The 23,278-nt window shown below is 38.6% G+C and overlaps 1 protein-coding gene across 1 annotated transcript in view; it reads right to left on the reverse strand.

The window, feature by feature from the left end:
* Nucleotides 1-2,825: 2,825 nt before the first annotated feature.
* The window catches only part of LOC128776577 (heparan-sulfate 6-O-sulfotransferase 3-like), a 494,105-nt gene continuing 473,652 nt past the window's right edge, over nucleotides 2,826-23,278 (reverse strand). Inside the window, exon 3 of the mRNA XM_053901393.1 lies at nucleotides 2,826-3,167. Within this exon, the coding sequence (XP_053757368.1) occupies nucleotides 3,122-3,167 (46 nt within the window). The 3' untranslated portion in view covers nucleotides 2,826-3,121. The remainder of the gene's footprint in view (nucleotides 3,168-23,278) is intronic.

Below are 23,278 nucleotides of genomic sequence, written 5' to 3' on the forward strand. Positions count from 1 at the left end.
TGATAAATTGTGGTTTCTGAGCTTAGAGACAAGAATCCTGACATAAGGGCACATTGCAGGTGGCTGGTCTCACAATATCTCCCCTGCAACCTAGACGAAGGCATAGTAAGTATCTCTGCTATGACACTATTAGGTCTAAAGCCCTGACAGCCAAATGCATGTATAATGCTTGCAAAAAGAAAAAAAAGGAAAAAAATCAATAATATGTTTACACTCTTGTAACAAGGAAAGCGAATTCGTTTGGAAGGGATTTTTTTATATAATGTTGTTGAGCCAAGATCAACCCATCTGATTTCTCTATTCCTTAAAAAAAAAAAAGAAGAAAGAAAGAAAAGTTAATAAATGTTTCCACACGTGTGATTTCAATGAAATTTACATTTATGAGTCATTATCATTTTGGCGGAAGGCAGAATGATACTCGGCTTGTCACTGGCAGGACAGATGGAGATGGGAGTTTAGGAAGTTGACACACTAGCTGACAGAAACGAGTAAAATTTACGTCCCAACCAACCTAATGGCAAGCAATTATCTCTGAACTAGGATAACAAATGTGCTTTTTTATACTCAAAAGATGACATGCATTTTAGAAGTTTCCAGAAGCCATATTTTCTGTAAAGAAGCAATTGCTTCTGTATTCAACGTTTAGTACAAGAGTTTAATTGGATACTGACCCTCTCAGAAGATTTCGTTACAAGTTAGACATTAAGAGAATGGAAAAGTCTACCTAAAGTGGTGGCTACTTTCTGTTACCTATTTCTCTGTTTAAATATGGCCTTACAAACAGGCTTTTACTGGGACGCCTGGGTGGCTCAGTCGGTTAAGCATCTGACTTCTGCTCAGGTCATGATCTCGCGGTCCGTGAGTTCCAGCCCCACGTTGGGCTCTGTGTTGACAGCTCAGAGCCTGGAACCTGCATCAGATTCTGTGTCTCCCTCTTTCTCTGCCCCTCGTTTGCTTGTGCTCTATCTCCCTCTGTCTCTCAAAAATAAATAAACAAACAAACAAAAAACAAATGTGCTTTCACTTCATATTCAATACTGTTTCTAGACTTTGGCATCAGCAAAATATAAATTACTCTATGCACAATCCATAGGCATCCTATCCGGTGAGCATGATAAATAAAACAAATACAAGTGGAAATCTGGTGTTTATCTTGTCTTGAAAGACTATATATCTTAGTATGAGAAAGGCATTTTTGATTCCACGATTAAATGACATCTTACATAACAAAAAATTGGCAAATGTACTGGTGTAAATTCATCACGATGACATTATGTAATTAAAATGTATTGATATAAACCTTTAAGACACTTTAAATGTCTTACAGTGTAAATTTCAAATGCTTGGGCTCATAAATTTATTCTATATAAGAAAGTAACTTAACTAGATGCACTGTCCTATCTATAAGTTATATATCATGAAACATGATGAAATAGTTACATGAATGACTTTCATTTACTTATTTTCATGAGGGCATAGAATATAACTGCTATTTGATAAAGAAGAAAAATTTTGAAAATTAACTTACATAGAAAGTCCAGAAATACACATTCTTGGCCTATTAGAGATGGAAGTGACCATACTTATTCTCTAGATCAAATCCCTTAGGTTAGAAATAGGGAGGGGCGCCTGGGTGGCGCAGTCGGTTAAGCGTCCGACTTCAGCCAGGTCACGATCTCGCGGTCCGTGAGTTCGAGCCCCGCGTCAGGCTCTGGGCTGATGGCTCGGAGCCTGGAGCCTGTTTCCGATTCTGTGTCTCCCTCTCTCTCTGCCCCTCTCCCGTTCATGCTCTGTCTCTCTCTGTCCCAAAAATAAATAAAAAACGTTGAAAAAAAATTAAAAAAAAAAAAAAAAAGAAATAGGGAAGCTGAGGCTCAAAAATGTTGCTGTCACATCCTAACTGTGACAGCAATGATACTGATACAATGAAAACATCCTCAGCCATTTAAAAATTAACCATATCTCTATTTAATAGTATCAAAATCTTAGCCTCAAAAAAATATTGGAAAGAAAGGAATACCAGAAAAAAAGAGCATGGATGTGATGTAATCCAATGAATTGATGATGGTGCTATGATGTCAGAGGAAAGAGCAAAAGAAAGAAATAGGTACAAAAGAAATGATATTGAGCCTTTGCTCTATGCCAAAATCACCATAACATAACTTATTCAAAAAAGACTTAAAGTCTGTCTTAACGCTTACTAGTCAGTGTCCTTGGGTGAATCAAGCCCTATGAATCTCTGATCCCATATTTCAAAGTAAAGGTAATAATACCCACAGTTACCGTGGGGACTAATCGAGATAATGCATGTAAAGTAAGAAGTTATTCCTGCAGGACAGGAAGACTATACTGTACCCTTAGATCTTCAGATGGGCTCTGTCACTCACTGCTCATGACCACACCATGATACAAAGTCAGTGGCAGAGCTGGGATTCAAATTTTGTCTCTAGTCCCAAACCCAAGCAATTCTCCTGTTTGGCTTCAAGACATTTGTACATGGTCATCCCTCCACTCAGAATTCTCTCCCCACCTCCCTGCCCTACACCTCCAACTGCCTGCTAAGTCCTATCCATCCTTCACAATTCATTTTAAATACAACTTTCAGTGAACTATCCCTGGAACTTCCCCTATATGTTCTCTTAGTATTCCCATATTTTTGCTTTGTTGTACTTATTAATAATTAAAGTTAATTACTCTTCTAAACTATTTTTAACCACTGTTTCTCTGCTAAACTGTATAAATTCCATGAGATCGAGGGCCATTTCTCTCTTGCTGAACATTATATCTCCGATCCTTGGGAAGGTATTTGGCACAACGTAGGCATTCAATAAAAACTTGCTGGATACATCAGTGAAGGCATGAATGGATAAACAAAGAATGAAAAAGAGCTTTGTATTGGCAAATATTTTTTATTTTGTTTAGTAATGGCAGAATGCTAATAAAGTCCCTGAGGAAGTCAAAGGACTTTGTCCAGGGCAGAAGCAAGAATTGCCCAAGAAAAGGAGGAGGGACGATTTTGACATTTGTAGAAAAGAAGATGGAAAGATCACTGCAGACGTACAAATATCTTCAAAGGATCCCTTCATAGACATGCTATTCTCTGTGAAGTGGGAGGTGGCCTTCACGTGTGATTAAGAGAGAGGAGGGAGATGAAGTTTGGAAGAGCTCTGTGAAAAGAACAGAAGGTTCTGAATGAGAGACACAGAACTGCCAGGAGGCATCAAGCATTCAGCCAAAGTTAGAGACCATGAATTTGGAATGTTACCAATTTACACCGGCTTGGGTAGCATTTTCTGCTGCTCAGTTCAGTGATCAGGGTCTTGAAGACAGATGTTTAGATTCAGTATAAAGATGAGGATCAGGAGGAGGAGGAGGAGGAGGAGGAGGAGAAGGAAGGGGAGGAGGAGGAGAAGGAAGGGGAGGAGGAGGAGAAAGAAGGGGAGGAGGAGGAGGAAGAGGAGGATGCTGACAAACATTGACTCACTCCACCAAACACTGTGCAAAGTTGTTTCTATGAATTATCTCATTTCTTATACACACAATATTGTGTATATCCATTTTTTACAGATGAAAATACGAAGACATTTTTATACCACTTTTTAAAGGTACCATTGCATATGTAGAATTAAGTGAAATTTATAAATTTACAGACTTAGCAACCATCATCACAAGTCAGTTTTAGACCATTTCCATCACTCCAAAAAAATTCCCTTGAGCCTGTTTGCACTCAATCCTGCTTCAACCTCCAAACCCAGGCAACCACTGATCTGCTCTCTGTTTGAATAATTTGTCTTTTTTGGACATCTAGTATAAATGGAATCATAAAATAGAGAGATTTGTGTTTTGTGTATGTGTGTGGCTTTCTCACTTAGGATAATGTTTTTGTGGTTCATCCATGCTGTAGTATGTATTAGTATTTTGTTCTTTTTTTATTGCTGAATAGCATTTAATTATATGGATACATCCCATTTTGAAATTCATAGGCATTGGGATTATTTCCAGTTTGAGACTATTATGATGTTGCTATGACTGTTCATATATAATTCTTTGTGTGGACATATATTTTTATTTCTTTCTGTAGATCCTAAAGTGGAACTTGGAATTATAAACCTGTCTGGTAAAGTTATATTTAACTTTTTAGGAAACTCCCAAAATGTTTTCCAAACTAGACATGTACTGTCCAGTACCATTGTATATCCCTACCAGAAATGTATATATCAAATGTATTTTCTGTGTCTATTGAAATAGCCATGTAGTTTCTATTCTTTATTCTATTAATATGGTTATTCAATTAGTTAGTTTTCAGATGTTAGTTTTCAAAGTTTTGCACTCCTGAGATAAACCCCACATGCTCACGCTATAGAATCCTTTGGATATGCCTCTGAATTTTTTTTGCTAATATTTTGTTAAGAAGTTTTACATCTATATTTCTGAGGGATATCCATTTATAGTTTGCTTGCCATGTTTTTGTCTGGCTTTGGTATCAGGGTAATTGTGGCCTGAAAAAAAATTAGGTGAAAATGTTCCCTTTTCATCTATTTTATGAGTTTGTAAAGATTGTTATTACTTTAAACATTTAATAGAATGTACTATTTAAGACAAGAAAGGCAGGACCATTGTGGCAAGATTTTAAATTACTAGTTACATTTCTTTATTATTCTGGACTTTTCTGATTTTCTATTTCTTCCTGAGTCCATCTCAGTAATTTGTAAACACACAATTTTCTACTCACATCTTTATCATTTCCTTCCTGCTGTTTACTCTGGATTTAGTTTGCTTTTCTTTTTCTATTTTTTCAAGATGGGAGCTTAGATTATTGGGATTAGAAACTTTCTTTTTTGGTGTTATAAGCATCTAGAGTTATAAATTTCCTTCTAAGCACTGCTTTAGTTGCACTCGATAATGGTCACCTCTTTTTAGCCTTCATTCAACTCAAAATAATTTTTGATTCCCTTTTTGGTTTCTCCTTTGACCCATGGGTTATTTAGAAGTCTATTAGTACCCAAATGTTTGGCACACATCTCTTTCTGTTGTGGATATCTAATTTAATTTTGCTGTGGTCAGAAAATATACTTTGCATAATTTCAATTATTAAAAAACCTGTTCAGAGGGGCGCCTGGGTGGCTCAGTCAGTTAAGCATCCAACTTCGGCTCAGGTCGTTATATCATGGTTTGTGAGTTCAAGCTCCATATTGGGCTCTCTGCTTCAACACAGAGCCCACTTCAGATCCTGTCTCCCTCTTTCTGCCCCTCTCCAGTGCTGCTTGCTCCTCTCTCTCTCTCTCTTTCTCAAAAATAAGTAAACATTAAAAAAAAGTATTGGGAATATTGTGTGGCCCAGCATATAGTCTATCCTGGAGAATATGCCATTGCAAAAATGTGTTCTATAGTTCTTGAGTGAGATGTGCCCAAATATCAGTTAAGTAACATTGGTTGATGATGTTGTTCGGTCTTTTATACCTTTGCTAATTTTCTGTTATTTGTTATATTGATTATTGGAGTGGAGTATTTAAACCTCCAACCATTAATTTTTTGATTGTGTATTTCTCTTTTCAAACCTGTTATTTTTTGCTTTAAGTATTGGGGGGGTCTCTGTTATTAGATGTGTATACATTTATAATGATTATATCTTTCTAATATATTGACCATTTTAACATTATAAAATGTCTTTCTTTGTTTCTAATGATATTTATTATATTGAGGTTTACTTTGTTTGATAATAATATAACTGCTCCAGATCCATAAGGTTACTGTTTCATGGTGTACCTTTTTTCAACCTTTCTTTTTTTAATAAATCTATTTATTTATTTTGAGAGAAAGAGAGAGAGAGGGAGAGAAAGAGGGAGAGAGAGATAATGAACCAGGGGAAGGGGGGAGGGGGGGAGAGAGAGAGAGAGAGAGAGAGAGAGAGAGAGAGAGAATCCCAAGCAGCCTCCATGCTGTCAGTGTGGAGCCCTATATGGGGCTCAGTCTCATGAACAGTGAGATCATGACCTGAGCCCAAATCAAGAGTCAGACACTCAACTGACTGAGCCACCCAGGAGCCCCTTTTTCCAATCTTTTACTCTCAAGTTCTTTGTGTCTGCATCTAGGTTGCATTTCTTCTAGGCAGTACATAGATATCACAAAACACCAAAGAACACGTGGGTTTGTTTCTTCCTTGATTAGCACTCCAAGGATTTAGATTACAAAGATAATGAAGACACTCTTTTCCTTAACCAAACAGTTGTGAGAATAGGTAATGAGACACAGAAGTTTTAACACTCTAATCTTCAGAAAATCTGGATAGCTTTCCTTTTAGGTTATCTCTGCAATTTGGAATTAAATGTTTAACTGTTCTGAGAGAACACAGATAAATGATTTTCAGCTTCTCAGTCACTTTGTCTTCTTTCACTGTGGTTCTGATGATTTCAGATACCCTATTAGTTTTAAGGACAGAAGGAAAACTTAAAAAACATTTCAGTCTTCACATCATAACATTCCTTCACTGAAACTAAAGGAGAATGTACCTTTTTCTTACGGTTTTAAAAACTGTCAACCAGGTCACTGACTGATATACCAACAAAGCAGGTGTGTGACATTTTACTCTTAACAATTTCATGACTGTTGGACACTGCACCTATGAGTAATGACTCGTTGCTTCTTTTCAGCCCCTACATGTGGACATTTCATCTACTCCGTGCTCACCAATAACATGTACTATTCTCCTAAAGTCTATGTTTTCAAAACACTTGTAATGATAGATTACATTCTCTATATATACAATTGCATCCAATTGCAGCCATTCGATTTTTAGGAAATGCACGGTTTCCCCATCACTCAGGTTACTATTTCTACTGACTAACATGCAACAGGCTGGACACCGTGTTAACTAAAATGTCACGGCACTGGGACTAGAGGTCTGAATAAATCGATATTTCCCAGAAGCTCAGGAAGGATGGCCTGAGAACTACCCCAGGAGCTCAATGTGAGGAGCAACTTCTTGGAATAAGCAAAGGCAGACCCATCTTTCTCAATCTCTACCTTGGGAAGGCTGAAGATGTCAAGGTCATTGTGTCTCCTGCAGACCATTCTAAAATGTCTAAGAGGACCATCCTTCTGGAATGTCATTGCTGAAATTGGTAGTGTCCAAGCAATGCATAATTATCTGACTCCAACCTTAGTAAATTTATGGGCTGTTTTATTCTCATCATTTTCCCAGGACTTTGAATTTATGTCTGAGACACCTTCATTGATTTTTGCAATCTAGGCGAGAAAGTCTGCCTGCCTTGCTTCATCAGGTGATGACAAGGAACATAGGGCAAATTCTTCTTGAAACTTTGAAATCATTTATTTAATTATCCCAACAATTACAGATTTAGGATGGCTCCAATTATGGAAATAAGGTAAGTACTTAATGTTTAAAAGGTTACTACAATTTAAAGTTACTGAAGACTGGAGGTCTCTTCTGGATTAGAGCCTTGTCCCAGATAAGGTCCATTTCCTCATGAACAAGCTTGAGTGATTTTGTTTGTCAAATAAGCTAAAATGATAGGATGCTTGCCAAGCTTTTATTATTTACCAATAACAAAAGATATTTTTATAGGAACTTATAATTTTCAAAGCATTCCCATGTCCATTATCCTGCTATATTCTTGTTACAATTCTGAGAAGTAGGTGTTATTGTGCCCAAATTGTAGCTGGACCTAATAAGTGCCAGAATCTTGATTGGAATTCAGTTCTTCTGATTCTATATTAATGCATTTCACACTATATAATAGAGCGTCTCTTCATTAAAAAATTAATTGCCCTGGTATTGTTACAGCATTTGTACAGAATAAGGATTCGTAAAGATTCAGTATACATAAGAGAGAAAATAAATTTAATAAGTGAATTCATAAGCCATAGGGATTAAGTAAATTTCAGTGCATCTATAAATTAAATCCTGTCTATTTATTAAGAGGGTATTATGTTGAATATTTATTATTATAAAAATATAACCATAATATACAAAGCAGAAATTTGCAAAAGACTATGTGTATACAGAATAGGCAGTTCAGAAATAGATACACACATATACAGTCAAATGATTTATGACAAAGATGCCACTAAAATTTTGCAGGAAAAAATGTTATTTTCAATAAATGGCTCTAGGGCAATGAGATATCCATATGAGAAAAAAATGAACCTTGTCCCATTATTTCACACCATATTTAAAAACTAACATGAAAAAGCCCAAGAAACCAAATGCAAAAAAATATATTTTTTTTTCCAGAAGAAAACAGAATCTCTTCATACCTTAGGGTAGAAAATAATTTCTTAATTAGTACATAAAAGCAATGTACATCAAAGAAAAAATAATAAATTATAGCTCATTGATTTGAGAACTAATTTATCAAAAGATACCAGAAAGAGAATGAAAAATAATCCAGGAAGAGAAGATATTTAAAATACATATACCCAAAAAAAGCTTAGTGTGGTATATCTCAAAAACTCTTACAAACTAATAAAAAAAAGACAAACCCTAATTTTTAAATTGGACAAATATACAACACACAGCCACTATACAAAAGAGAATATCCACATAACAAATTAGCAAAAATCAATAGAATTAATCATTAATTCAATGCAAATCAAATAATCCTTTTAGAGTAGCTAAATCCAGAAGACTGATAATACCACTCACTGGCAAGAATGTGGAATAACTGGAAAGTTCATATCTTCCTCAAGGAAGCCAAACTGGTGCAAATAAATTTGAAAAACTGTTTGCCATTTTTATTACCCTATGATCCGGCAATCACGCTCCTAGGCACAAGTGTGTATATCCATCAAAAGACATGTACAAGAGTGTTCAGAGAATTCTTACTCATAATAGCCAGAAACTGGAAACAACCTAAATGTTTACCAATAGAAGAATAGCTAAATACATTGAGACATAAAATAGTAGGCAGCATTGAAAATTAAACAGGGTAACAATACATAAAATGTGAATAAATCTCCTAAGATATCATGTTGAGGAGCCAGACACACACAGAAAGTTCATACAATGTTATTTCATTTTTATGCACATCAGTAGTAAGGCATAAATAATTAGTCAATGGTGACAGAAGTAAAAAATCATTGCTACCTCTAGGGGGAAGTGTACTACTGAACATTCTAGAATGCCAAGAATGTTCTTAATCCTAATGTGGTGACAGTTGTATGTAAGGGCAGAGTCAGATGTTGCTTCAGTTTGATGTGCCTCCTTATGGCCAATGCCTTTTAATCATCTTATTGAATCCTGAGTTCAGCAACTGGCAATGGTGTCCCCTTTTTCTTCACAATTTTGTGAACGGCAATGTTGAATACTGAGCATGCACTTATTAAAACGAAGTTTTAGAACAGACACTCTTCCATCCCTCTCTCTCCACTTCTTTTTCCACAGCTACTGCCATGCAAGATTCTGAAAGACGTCACTGAACACTCCTAGTGTCAACGTGACCACAACCAGGCAGGTTCTTCACAAAAGTCCCTTCTGCAAAAGTTGCCAATAGCATTTTAAAAACACCAGCGCTCATAGCAAAGCACTTTTCAGGCCTCCGAAAAATTTTCTTTTGAAACAGTGATAACAAGATGCACTTAAGGATTCTTGATCCAGTCCATTCTTGTTCCACCTTGAAAGTGAATGACTTCTAGATGTCTTTCTTTCTCTTTTTAAAATTATCCTTGTTATGTTTAAAATTTTGCTTTGCAATAAATAAAAATAAGGAAAGAATATCTCTTTGCTTGTACTGAATTAATATTAGAGTTAGAGTGATTCTACCTTTCTTCTTTTCTTGCTTTGCTATTTGAGGCATGTCCCGGGGGGCGGGGGGAGGGAATGCCAAAGAGACACATGCATTCTCTCCCTTTTACACACACACACACACACACACACACACACACACACACACACACTTAAAGAAAGAGTAATCCATTTGGCCATGACACATCTAGGTTTTGACAACCAGCATCCAGTGAAAAGGCATCCCAAATATGGCTTTAGAGCAACCATAAGACTTTTTAGGTATAATATACATAAAACCAGTCAGTTTGCTATGAAATCTAAGGTTTAGAACCCACCTAAATCTTGGAGCTCAGGCACATTAGCCCTAGTTTCTCAGCACAGACAATTTATTGAAGAATCCATCCAGCATCGCTCTTTTGTCCCTCTTTCTCTCATTCCCCTATGGAATGGCTCAGAGTGGAGCATAGCCAAAAGGAAAAAAGCTTTATGGTAGCCCTTATCTTAAGCCTAGAGACTTGGCCTTGAACACACCTCTTCCATAATGTCATATTTTGGTTTCATTTTGTTTCCTGGCCCTTATTCTAGTCCCAGAGGAGAAGTTTGAGATAGGGTCAGAATTAATTCCAACAATGTACTCCTAGTCTATCTTTTGAAGATAAGTTTGTGATAGGAATAAAATGAGGTTTCCCTCAATAAATGAAAGTGTATGTGATATAATTGGGATATTGTAAAGCATCCTGAGAAATCACGATGGAAAGCATAATGGAGAATAAATTACTAATTGCATTAGTGGTCTTCTGTGCTCAACTCAGAGTATAACTTTTAAGTGTACCTGGCATCTAGTCCCATTACTGTAATTTGTTTTGCTTGCCTTTTTTAAAAACTCACACGAGTTATTTTTAATAATGTGTTTTCAAAGGTAGGACAAAGACAATCTTCATAATTCTCTCAGGTTATGAACAAAGGCACAGAAATAGGAGTCTAAATTGGAAGCTCTAGAGGGGATTATATCTATTGCTATGTTTTATACATTATCTAATTTCCTCTTGGCAACCGCAGATTCTGAATTATAACTGTGGTGATCATAATAACAATGAAAATGAGTGACATCTCTTACTAGCATGAACTGTGTTCAGCCCACTCCTTTGTTCTTGAGATGTGGGATCTGGTTTCAGAATCTGTAGAGAGCCCTAAACAGCATGATAGAAGGTTAACAGGTAAATAAAGTTTAGAAGACACATCTTTACTTTCTATCATCACGTGGTCTGCCTGTCTCTCCTTCTTTCCCAGGATCAAAATACGTATGTGGCAAATATGGAAGGGAAAAGATCTGTGTGTACTTGGTAGAGTTTCATTTCATTCTTTATCCATAATGCCTGGTTTTTCTCAGCGCTAGCATTGATATTCTCCAGCATACGATCAGAATTTTCTTCCTGCGGACAGCTCATTTCTGGTATAACAGACAGTCTTCTAACAGTCTTTTAAATGAAAGGACTAGTGTTTTATGTAGGCCTCCAAGAAGTCTAACTATTTGAGGATAGATAACGAATGAAAAAAAAACTAAACAAAAATCAGCAACCCTCCCTTTGGCAGCCCATTTACAAGTTTTGAGTAAGAATTCAATGATGTTCTGAACATTGATAATAATGTTTTCTAAGACATTCAACTTCCCGGAGATAAGCAATAATCTTGTTTGCTCCAAACTCTTTGGTATTTCCTGTTGAACTAGTCTTTGAAGCACATTTTCTAACACATCTGCAATGCCCCCTGATTTAGCCTGCTCAAGGAAAGGGGACGACCCACCCACTCTCTGGGGTTCAGTGTCTCCAATCCCTGTCATCATAAGTGTGTGAGATTGAGAAATTCAGTTGCACTGAAAAGCATAAAGTAAGGAACTAAGATGCTCATTTTATTCTCCCTTGACAGATACTGGCAGAGAGAAGATATAAACTTAACAGTGTCCTAAGGGCTCAGGTGAGCTTTTACCTCACTTCTAAAACACCTTAAAAATAACAAAAATTGCTGGTAAAGCGGCCAAGTCGGCCAAGAAGTTCCTTCTTCAACATTTTGTAATGTAAACTCTTGTGGGGAAAAATTGGTACTGCCCTTGTCAAATTAAATAATCGCTGCAGACACGGTAACTCCGGGCTGTTTTCTAATAATGATGGCTTGAGGAACAGGTACATCTAAGTATGCGTACAAGAGATAAAGATGGGGTGTGTGTTCTTACATTCATGATGAAAAATGAACCATAGAGAGTCGGATTCGGTATAGATTTCCTTCATTTCAATCAGAATATTTGATTGAACAAAAATTAAAAACAAAAATTTCAGAAGATTTCCTACGCTGCCTACTCTTCAGCCTCAGTTTCCTTGGGAAGGGGTGGGAGGTAAGAATCAGACACGCTGCGAATAGACAATCAGGTCTTCCCACCTTCTTGGTTCAAGACCAGAATGAGTCATGAAGTGAGATTCTCCTGCCTTCACACTTACCTCAGAAAAGCTTTTAGCAAACACAAGACGCCAAATAGTATTGACATTTTAAAAATATGTTTTTTTAAAAAGCATTTCCATTTTCTTGCAGAGCAAACGGTCAACCATGAGAGTTTGGTTGTCAATTCACTGATGATTATTATGATGTGATTATTATATGTGATTGAACTTTGTGACACCATAAGAAAGCCTTCCTTACCTCCTTTATCAGTGCCGCTTGTTTTTATGGCATTTCTAAAGAGCTACCAAATATGAGCTCAAAGATGGCCAGCAATGCCTTTTTAAATTCAGTTTTAGAGTAATTAAGAGTCCCGTCGCTAACTGCAGCAATATTTTCAGAACCCATACCCCCACAAAGGTCTTCAAAGACTAGAGGCAAAATTCACAGATTACGACTTGCCTGTTTGAATTCAATCTTTCTTTCAAAGAAGCACACAAAACTTTTTTTCTAATGCACTGTACAATCAAGAACAGATAGGTGAGATGCTTTCAACCCATAAGCCTATATCTCAACAATTCAATACAAGGTGACAATGGTTAGTTTAACCATCATCAGAACCTTTTATTGTGTGTACCAAATACATCAAAGTGGAGCCATATCTCAAAGAACCAGGAAGCAAGAGATAGGTGGGCAGACAGAGGGGAAGGAAAAGAAAGGAGGGTGGAAAGGAAAGAAAATGTGTGTTTGTGCAGTTCTTCCTGGGCCTCAGACCACAGATGGGGATTCACTGATGTGGTGACTGTCAGGGAGTGAGTTACCTACGTTTGAGTGGGGGTCAGGTGGGGGATGCCTTTACACTCAGGAAAATCCATTTTTCACACAGCAGAGTCATCTAGCATGCCCCAGCACTACCTTTCCCAGTGCTCCAGAAGGCCTAACCTCTTCTTGGAGAGATGATTGCTCCCTTAGATGAAAAGAGAGTCAGGAACCAGGGAAAGGGTTGACCTGACAGGCAGAGTATCAGAATAGCTGGGACAAAGGGACAAGGTCAGGAACTGGAAAAGCACCATTGTTTCCAGTGGCCATTGGGAGGTCTATGAGATACTCTCACAGCTCATAGCATATTCCCTGTGGCAAGAGATGTCCTAAGTGGCCTGTGTCAACACCATGCAGGTGTCACTACTGTCACACATGTGGCCCATGTCCTGCACTAGACAGCCATGAGACCATGATACTCTGACCTATACTTTCTATTATTTAATTATTGAGCTTTCTTGATACATTTAGCCCAAGGAAAGGCAATGACATTACATTTCTATTATTCAAATTTTATATATACACGTGTATGCTTATGCATGTGTATATATAAAGATGTGTTTATATATGTATCTATACAGAAAGACTGTACTATATTACTGTATTATATAAAATAGTAGAGATTTAATATAGTATTATATATATACACATACATATATATGCATATATGCACATACACATGTGTATATATATATGCACATACACACATGTGTATATATACACATACACATATCTCCTATACACAACCACACATACCAGATATATGGTAGAAACTTAACATGGTATATTTTATACATACTTAGATGTGTATGTGTATGTAGGTATATATAGAATTGACAGCATTATATATAATAGTAGAATTTAATGCAGTTTATAGGTCTTAGACTATATGCTTGAGACTATATACCAGGTACTAAACTTTTACATATCTGATATTTATCATGACAGTGAACGTATCAAGTCAGATATGCATTCCACATTCTGCATTCATTCATTCTATACTTACCGAAGATTTTCCTATGAACAGAGAATTGGACCACATACTGCGGGGATAGGGAACCAAAGAGAATACAGTGCCTGAGGTCCAAATGAGCTTCAAGCCACATGACAGAAAACGTATGTCAGTAACTCATTGAATGCAAAACAGTATGGAGCAGGTGTCCCAAGGCAGACAGAGCCAGATGCTGAGAGTGTCTGAAGGAAGGAAGGGTTATTATGATTTGGTCTGAGAAAGGAGACAAGGAAATCATTGTTAAAGATGCTTTTGAACCATTTTAATGACCAAAGGAGGAATATGGGATCTACAAGCCAACAGAGAAATGTGAGCCAGGGGATGAGGTGAGGAAGGTATCACATGCTTAGGGATAACAAGCAGATTCACTTATGTGAAGAGGAAGAAGAGTGAAGCAAGGGAGCCAAGCCAGGAGCAATAGGAGGGACAAGATTGTCTGTTGGTGTGCATTCTATGTTGAGTCTGTATCAGAAGATGAGCCATTATGGATACGGTCAGGGCTGACGATGTGGAAGGCAAGGCATCTGAACTAAGTATTGAAAGATAAATATGATTTCTATAGTCAGAGGTATAATCAAGAAGAACATTGCAGGAAAAGAGAATTGCGTTAGGAAAGGGGCAGTGAGAAGAACAAATAGTGGGGACTTAGGGAATGGTACAAGTAGGATAATAAATTTTGGCCCATTCCTGGTATGTACTATGGGTCAACAAAAATTTGTTGAATGAATGAATAAATGATTGATCACAGGGACATCAGGCAGAAAGAAGTTTCAAAATCTAGGTTGGAGTCAAACCTTGAATTCTAGACTAACAAGTCAGGCCCTCAGCCAGTAGTCATTGAGGAGGAACTAAAGAATTCTAAAAGGAAGGAGTGACAGGATTGACACTGTGATCTGGAAGAGGAATCTGGTATTGAGATTGAGAAAAAGGTTGGATTAGAGAGGGGTTGTCACAAAGAAAATGCTACGCATGTATCACCAACTCCTGTTGGCAGGGATTTAGGTAATAGTAGGAATGTAATAGAATGAATGGAAGAAACATTAGAAAAACATGTAATACTATTACTTGGCTTTATCTGATGACCCACCCACACACAGCAAGGTTTGCAGGCCAGTAGAAATATACCCACAGGCCAACTTGTGGCCATTGTCTGGGGCTTCACACTTTGCTTCCCCTGGTGCATCATTCTTCTATTTCAATCTTCTGCCCCTTTAGCTCTGTTACCTGTTTCCAGGCAAGTCTGCACATGCCTCTTGGACTTGAAATAAGTTTTACCTCCTGATGTGACATCCAACCCTCATTCTTGTACTCTTCCTGTGCCTGACTGTTTCAGATAAACATAGCCCTCATCTCAGCCTCAGCTTCTGGAACAAAACCCCAAAGGTGGCCCACTCGTTTAGAACTTATCGTATTCTTTGAGCCCCTCGGAGGTAAAGCCACGAGGAAGGACTTACAAAAGGAGGGATTTCAGTAGAGATTGAAAGTGAGAAGGAAAGAAAAGTCAAAGATGAATTACCTTTCAAGAGAGATCATTCACTCATAGATATTTCTAGAGTTCCACTGTTTGCCAGTCATGGTTTTTCATGCTTTACATAAATTAGGGAATGAAATGGCCAACAGTCTTGCTCTCATGTAGTTTGACTTCTAGGTGGGAGAGACAAACAATAAACAATACGTATCATAAAAATATAAATGATACAGCATGTTTGAAGATGTTAAGTGTTCTGAAAAAATCAGCGCAGGGTATGGCAGAAATAGTACTGTGGGAAAAAGTGGAGCAGGATGCTATATTGAAAAGGTTGTCAGGGTTGGCCTCATTGAGGAGGAGTGATACGAGCAAAGGCAAGAAAGAGACAGAAGAAATTAGCCAAGCATGTATCTGGGGGGAAGAACATTCCAGGCAGAAGGAATAATAGCAGCATGTGTAGCAGGTTCAATGAGCAACAAGAACGTCAGTATACCTACCTCAGAGCAAACAAGAAGGGGTATAATAGGAAATGAAAAACATAGTAATTCTGGGATAGATCGTGAAGGCTTCTACAGTCCATAGTAAGGACTTTGGCTTTCACTCTGAGTGAAGTAGGAGCCATTAGAGCATTTGGGCCAAAGAGGAACATGATCGAATTTACATTTTGTGGGATTACACTGAGTGTGCATTGAGGAAAATTACAAAGGAGCAAGGATAGAACAGGGAGGTCCCTGAGTGGGGCTCAGCAGTAATCCGAGCGAGACAGGACAATGTTCTCACAGCAAGGATGCAGCAAAATAGGGGGTGAGAAGTGAGCAGGATATATTTTCGTGGTTAAACCAACGAGAGTTCCTCCTGAAAACCTGGATAAGGGGTGTGAAATAAAGAGAGGAGTCAAGGAAGAGTTTGAGGGCATTTTTTGGCCTGGACAACTAGAAAGATAGAGTTGCTATAAACTAACATAGAGAGAACTGAGGTTGGAGCAGATTACCTGGAGCACAGCGCAGCAGATATGGAAGCTCAAGATGTCTGTGAGCTATCCACGTGGCATGTTCAGTAGGCAATGGGATGTGGGGGTCTGCAGAAAGGTCTGCGATGGAGACATAAATGTAGATGTGCTCAGCATGGAAACCATACATAAAGTCATGAGACAAGATGAAATTACCAAAGGAGCGAGTGAAGATGAGGCAGCGAAACAAGAGGACCAAGGACTGGGGCCAGGGGCACTCCACATTAAGAGACTGGGTGGAAAATGGTGCCGTCCCTGAGGCAACAAGAGATAGTCTGAGTGTGGGGAGAGATGACTGGTTCGATAAATGAATTCTTTTTTTTTATTTTTTTAATGTTTATTAATTTTTGAGAGACACAGACATGGCACGAGTGGGGGAGGGGCAGAGAAAGAGGGAGACAAAGAATCCGAAGCAGGCTCCTGGCTCCGAGCTGTCAGCACAGAGCCCAACGCGGGGCTCAAACTCATGAGCTGTGAGATCATGACCTGAGCCGAAGTTGGACGCTCAGCCAACTGAGCCGCCCAGGCACCCCTACATGAATTCTTTTTTATCCATGTTGTGTTTGAGGTGAAATTATGAAATTCAGGTGACAGCTAATGGTGCACTGGTAAATAGTAAACAACTGACTTCAGGGGAGGAGAGTGTAATTTGTAGACTTGGCCAATTTCTCTGGTGTTATATACTCCCATCATTGCCAATTAGGAGCTACAAACTTGGAAGTCATTGCATTTTAGTGGCTGATGGAAATACAGGAGTAAGACCCAAAACAAAAATGTATTACTTTTTTGATTTTGAGAAATCAGCTCTAGGGAGGGGACAATTAAAGTGATAGGAAAGGATGAAATCTTCAGAGGGCATATTGTGATAAACAGGAGACAAGCCAAAACGTGGGTAAATGTCCATATTAAGGGGGCTCGAGAGATGTCCAAGGGAAGAAAGAAACGCAAAAAGCTAAATTCCAGAAAGGTTTTATAAACTGGGATCCTTTTGCTACTGTTGTGTTTCTTCTTTCTTTTCTTCCTAGTTTTCCCCTGGCAGGTGAAAGTATATGACTCAGGTAAGAGTTTTTCTTTCAGTGCCTCAGAGAATGGACACAACAAAGCCTTTTCCTTATCGATATAAGAACTTTAGTATGAACGTGCTTATGAATAGTTTTACCCATTTCCAGCTTTCCATAAAATAAAATGTCATAAGGATATCTGCATACTCCAACATTTATACCATTTGGATTTTCCAAATGGTCAATGTGTTTTTTCAGACACGTTCGAAAAAAATTTTTAAGTCAATTTACATTTGGTAAAAAGCGCTGCACTTAATAGCCAAAAGTCCTGTTACACTGATTAATACTAAGAACAACCAGTAGGAAACAGTGGTGTCTTAGTTTGCTTTTTTGTGTGCAACTTAGCTGCACTGATGAAGAACAGAATTAAGACTATGATTCATTCTTAGCTATTTAGATACAGGTCATGCTATGGAAAACGAGACATATGTTAGAACAATCAAACATGTGATGCAACTTTTTTAAAGGTATGTATGTTTGTTTGTTTATTGAGAGAGAGTGTGTGAGGGAGGGGCGGAAAGAGAGGGAGAGAGAGAGAATCCCGAGCAGGCTCCACACTGTCAGCGCAGAGTCTGACGTGGGGCTCGAACCCACGACCTCTGAGATCATGACCTGAGCTGAAATCAAGAGTCAGATGTTTAACCAACTGAGCCACCCAGGCACCCCAATGTGATGCGACTTTTTAAAAGCCTTTAAAAGTCTCTATGTACCTTTCAAGTATAGCATATGTGTGCTAATCACATTTCTGGGATATTTCAAGATTCAAATACAAATGTATTTGTAATTGTCGAATCATGTATTCTAATTTTTTCATTTGAAAAACATGAACACTGTTAGCAGATTTGCTTTGGGCTAAATTCAATTTAGATTCCACCCCCAGTGTCTGCTGGATGGTAGAGAGAAGGCTACTAAATCTAAGGAAAATGCACTAAAAGCCTACCCGACATGCTCATTGGGGCTGTACTCCCAAGAAAGCTTGGCCAGCCCAAGCTTGCTATAACACTACAAGTATTCTCAAATAGCAGTTGAATGTCCTAGTTCTTAGTAGCTGCTCTGACTCAAAAGAGCTCTCCGTTCTTAGGACATTGAAATTATGACTTGAAAAGCAAAAAAAAAAGCGTGTTATTGCATTTTTCCTGGATTGAAAATCACACTGAAGACAGTGAAACTCTTCCAAAAGGCAAAGTTCTGCTTCACCGTTTGGGGTCCTTGTGCAATCTCCCTCAGGACCCATACACAAAATGAGGACAATACGGAGACCTGCCTGTTCACATAATTGATCCACTTTCATCCGCATAAAGGGATGAGAAAGTCTCAAATTATTAACAGTCCAGTGCTTTTACAGCTCCCACCTACCATGCACTTATCGCTTTCAGATTTCTCCTAATTGAATTACTCAGAGCAGACCAAATGACCTTAGTTGTCCAAGCACTATTTATCACATTGTACTGTAAATGAATTACGTTATTGAAAGAAAAATATTCTCCTAATCCATTTTCCATCTTCTAGTAATTATATCCTCAGTGTCCTAATTTTTCCATGACTTTTCTTTTCAAGAAACAGCTATTAACCTTCAACATAGTCAGTGACCTTGTTTGGATGACTCTGTCCCCCCAGGTGACCTTGAAACAAAAAATTATAGAAGCATCAATTGGCAAGTTCACCAGCATTCAGCAAAGTATGAAAAGGGTAAGAGCTCTTCATTTCCCAGCACTGGCATTCATCATGGAAAGACATGTAAAAGAAAGGGCAAATTGCAATGACATGCATCCAATAAATTGGAGACTCTTGTCACAGTAAACGCGAATTCAGCAGTTTATAATCACAATGCATAATACGGCTACATTACTTATTTTTCAACCCTCCAAACTTATGCTTTTAATATGGGTTCTTCTGTGTCTTCCTTTTTATCATTAAAAATCCTAAGTGCTGTCTGCTATGAGATCATCTTTCTGAGTCTGTTGAATTTCATCTTGACTATTAGTAACAAATCTTTTTTGTAAAGGCATCCAATCAAGCGTCAAAGATTTTGAAGAAATCTGAAAGGTCACGTAGTTTCAACTAGACCATGAACAAACTGAACTAGAGGGGAAATGACCTATCAAATTGTTAATAAACTATTTGCAAGTTCAAAAACCCAGCCCTTCTCTTGGCAATCTGCATGGCATTTCATTTCCTTTAATCTGGTAGATGGGATCCAAATTCTCTTGCCTAAATTGGAGTTAAACCCAACAAATCAATAATCAAGATGATTCATCATTCCTAAATAGATTTATTTATGAACTAAGAGAGTATAGTTCAATACATATTGTACTGGTGTCAGTAGAGTGTCCACACTAAGTGATGTTCTCTATTACATGTGCTTGATTTTTTTCAGATAGTGTGAATGCTGTCACTAAAGTGCAACGTAATAAGGTCAAACACACTTACAGAGATGTCCGTGCGTGGTCAGGCTCTCTCATCTCCGTATTACATTTCACCCAAGCGGGTTATGAAAGGTAGAGCAGCAACACAGAACAGACACTGGCCAAAAGGGATCACAGGTATGGGGTTGAGTGCAGCTGTCTGACTCTTGTGAATTCTACTAGACATTCACTCGAACCCCCTGGGCTTCTACTTCCTCATTCATGAAACCGTCTCTGAAGTCATACGATCCTATCAGTCTACGTTGCTACAAGTAAACACCGGATTCATTGCTCCCTCTTCATTTCTCCCTCTTCTCCCAAAGCAAAACAAAGCAAAGCAACAAATAAATAAATAAACAAACAAACAAACACACACACACACAGAAAAGGGGGCAAGGAGACAAAACTGGCTCTAGTCTGTGCCTGAGACATGCTGAGTTTCCCAGTTTTGCATGCCTGCTTCCCGAGCACTGTGAGTGTGTGCTAGCAGTGAGAAGCACTACTGTGGCAACCCATGCTCTGATGCTGTGTTGATGCTCTGAATCCTATTAAACAATAGGATTCTTAGATTTCTGGATCTTTTCATGGTTCATCCCCAGTGACCGTAGCATACATATCACAACTTGAACAGTCGGTATTTCATAGTTCAGGACGGGTCCACATTATGAGGTGGAATATTTCCTCCACCTAAAATAGAGCCTTCTTCGAGATCATTCTTCAAATAACTGCCATTTTTGGAAGTATTATCATCTCTGCAGCTAGATCCATTGAGGAAAATCATTTCCAGAGATTTGTTTCCTGAAGCATTGTTTGTCTATTCACTGTACCAACAAAAGAGCTTGACCATTCTGTGTTTCTGTGTAAGGTGCTCCTGGGACATTTCTGATCCTGAGGTACAGCCATAGGTTCCTGCTACTGATTCTCATGTCCAATTTTGAGTTGCATCAGCTGCATGTTATGAAGCCAGTCCTCACTACATCCTACCAAGAATGTCAATCGGTTTTCCAGGCTGTTTCTACTCCCTGCCCCCACACCCCTGAGGCAGTGCCCTAATCATCTCACAGGAGCCCTGGCTGATCTCCATGCCCACACTTGGAGTTGGACTCTAAACTAGACCCACTAACGAGATTAAGGTCTCCTGCCCATATGATACCATTTCAGGCATCTCAAGGGCTTCCTTGCCTTAAAAACAAAATTCTACTTTTCTAACTGCTGCTTCAAATTCCCTTAAGAGGATAAAGACATGCTTTGACTCAGTACACATTTTCCTGGGATAGGAAACATATAACCTGAAATCTATATAATTGATTATTCTGACAAAATTGATTAATATCAAATCCTTTCCTGAGGAAGGACTCTGATGGGGGAGCCCCACTGGCTAGCGAAATGGGAAAAGTACAGCAAAAGGAGGTGAAAGACACCATATGTTTTGCTTCCTTTTTGCCTCATTATTATTTGTGATAGGAGCATGATGTTAATCTCCTGAGGTTCTTCAGCTAACTGAACAATAAATAAACACCATTTACTGAGTCGCTCAACAGTGAGAAGCAGCACCGTGAAAACGCTGGTAAGCTCCAAAAAGCTTCTCCTTTATAAAAGCAAGGAGAGCACTGGCAAATATCATCAGAAGTTACTTCTTTATACCTCTGTATATTAGCTGAAGGCTTGCAACCATTCACGGAACTTTTGCTGTTTTCGTTGGTAAACGATAAGCCTTGTTAAGAGGAGCAAGCTTCATTGTGTTTTTACTTGCCCTATTTCCACCCCATCCCTAAATTCACAGTCCTCTTGAAAACTGACAGCCACAATCACTGTTAAAACCAGCAGTCTGGCATCCCTCACAAGGGGCAGAATGGTCCTGGAGCTTCTTGAAAGCCCTATTCTTAGAGAATTAATCATTATTTGACCTGTCTAGTGGTTCCCCAGAAGACCCTATTTGCAAGGATATCTTTATATGACATGACTTGAAACTCATCCAGTGTGAAAAGCCTTTGTCCCAGGGGTATTTGCCCCCCTCCAGAAAGAATCTTAGGCTCCTATTAACACTGCAGCCACCTGAGGCAGTGGGCAACAATGGGACAATGGGTAGGGAAAAAGTTTAAAAGAAAAAGACAGGGAATGAGATGTCCAGAGTGGGTTTTGAACAACCTGAACATATTCCTAGTAATCTAGAAGCCCGTGTGCACGTGCGGGGCTGTGCACAAGGCCAGGACTGTGTGCACATTCAGGAAGACTTAAGAAACTCTACCTTCTTGCTAAAGTTGACATCCTGCGCAAGTAGAAAATGAAGGCTAAGAAGAAGTAGCCTAGTTGAGTGTTGAAGGTGTTCCCCAGGACACATATAGAGCTCCTGGCAAAGACTGGGCAACTTATTAATTCCAGGCATTTAAGAAAATATCTATCCAATTATTATCTGACCATTAAGAGAACTGGGCAGAGACTTCACTGACCACACACACACACACATACACACACACACAAAGAATTCAGAGTTTACAGAATTACAGAGTTCAGTAGAGTCACCGAACAAACACCAACAGCAACCCTGGTGAGGAGGAAGAATCTGATTTCCAGGGTTACCACAGGGTATTAGCTAAAATGTTCATTTTTCAACAAAAAGTAGGAGACATACAAAGACGTAAGTGGGTATGGCACATACACACACAGGGAAAAAAGCGATTAATAGAAACTATCTCTGAGGCAGGTTAAAGGTTGGGACTTATAACACTGACTTTAAGTTAGCTATTTTATTTATTTTACTTTATTTTATTTTCTTAAAGTTTTATTTATTTATTTTGAAAGAGACAGACACAGTGCAAGTGTGGGAAGGAAGAGAAAGAGAGGGGGAGAGAGAGAGGAATCCCAAGCAGGCTCCATGCTTCCAGCACAGAGCCCAACATGATGCCCAAACCCACAAAGCTGCGGGAACATGACCTGAGCCGAAACCAAGGGTTGGACACTCAACTGACAGAGCCACCCAGGCACCCCTAAATTAGCTATTTTAAATATGGTCTAAGAATGGTCACCAAAGAGAGTATGTCAATAAAAAGGCAGAAATTATACAAAGGAACCAAATAGGAATTCTGGAGACTAAAAGTATAATAAAGGAAATAAAAACTTCACTACAAGAGCTCAACAGAAGATTTGAGCAGGCGGAATTAAAATTTAGTGAGCTTTTAAGGCACCTGGGTGGCTCAGTCAGTTAAGCATCTGACTTCTGCCCAGGTCATGATCTCACGGCTCATGGGTTTGAGCCCCGTGTCAGGCTTTGTGCTGACAGCTCAGAGACTGGAGACTGCTTCAGTCAGATTCTGTCTCCCTCTCTCTCT

Source organism: Panthera pardus, unplaced genomic scaffold (genome assembly GCF_024362965.1).
Source record: "Panthera pardus isolate Hobbes unplaced genomic scaffold, ASM2436296v1 HiC_scaffold_1, whole genome shotgun sequence".
In the NCBI taxonomy this organism is placed as follows: Eukaryota; Metazoa; Chordata; class Mammalia; order Carnivora; family Felidae; genus Panthera; species Panthera pardus.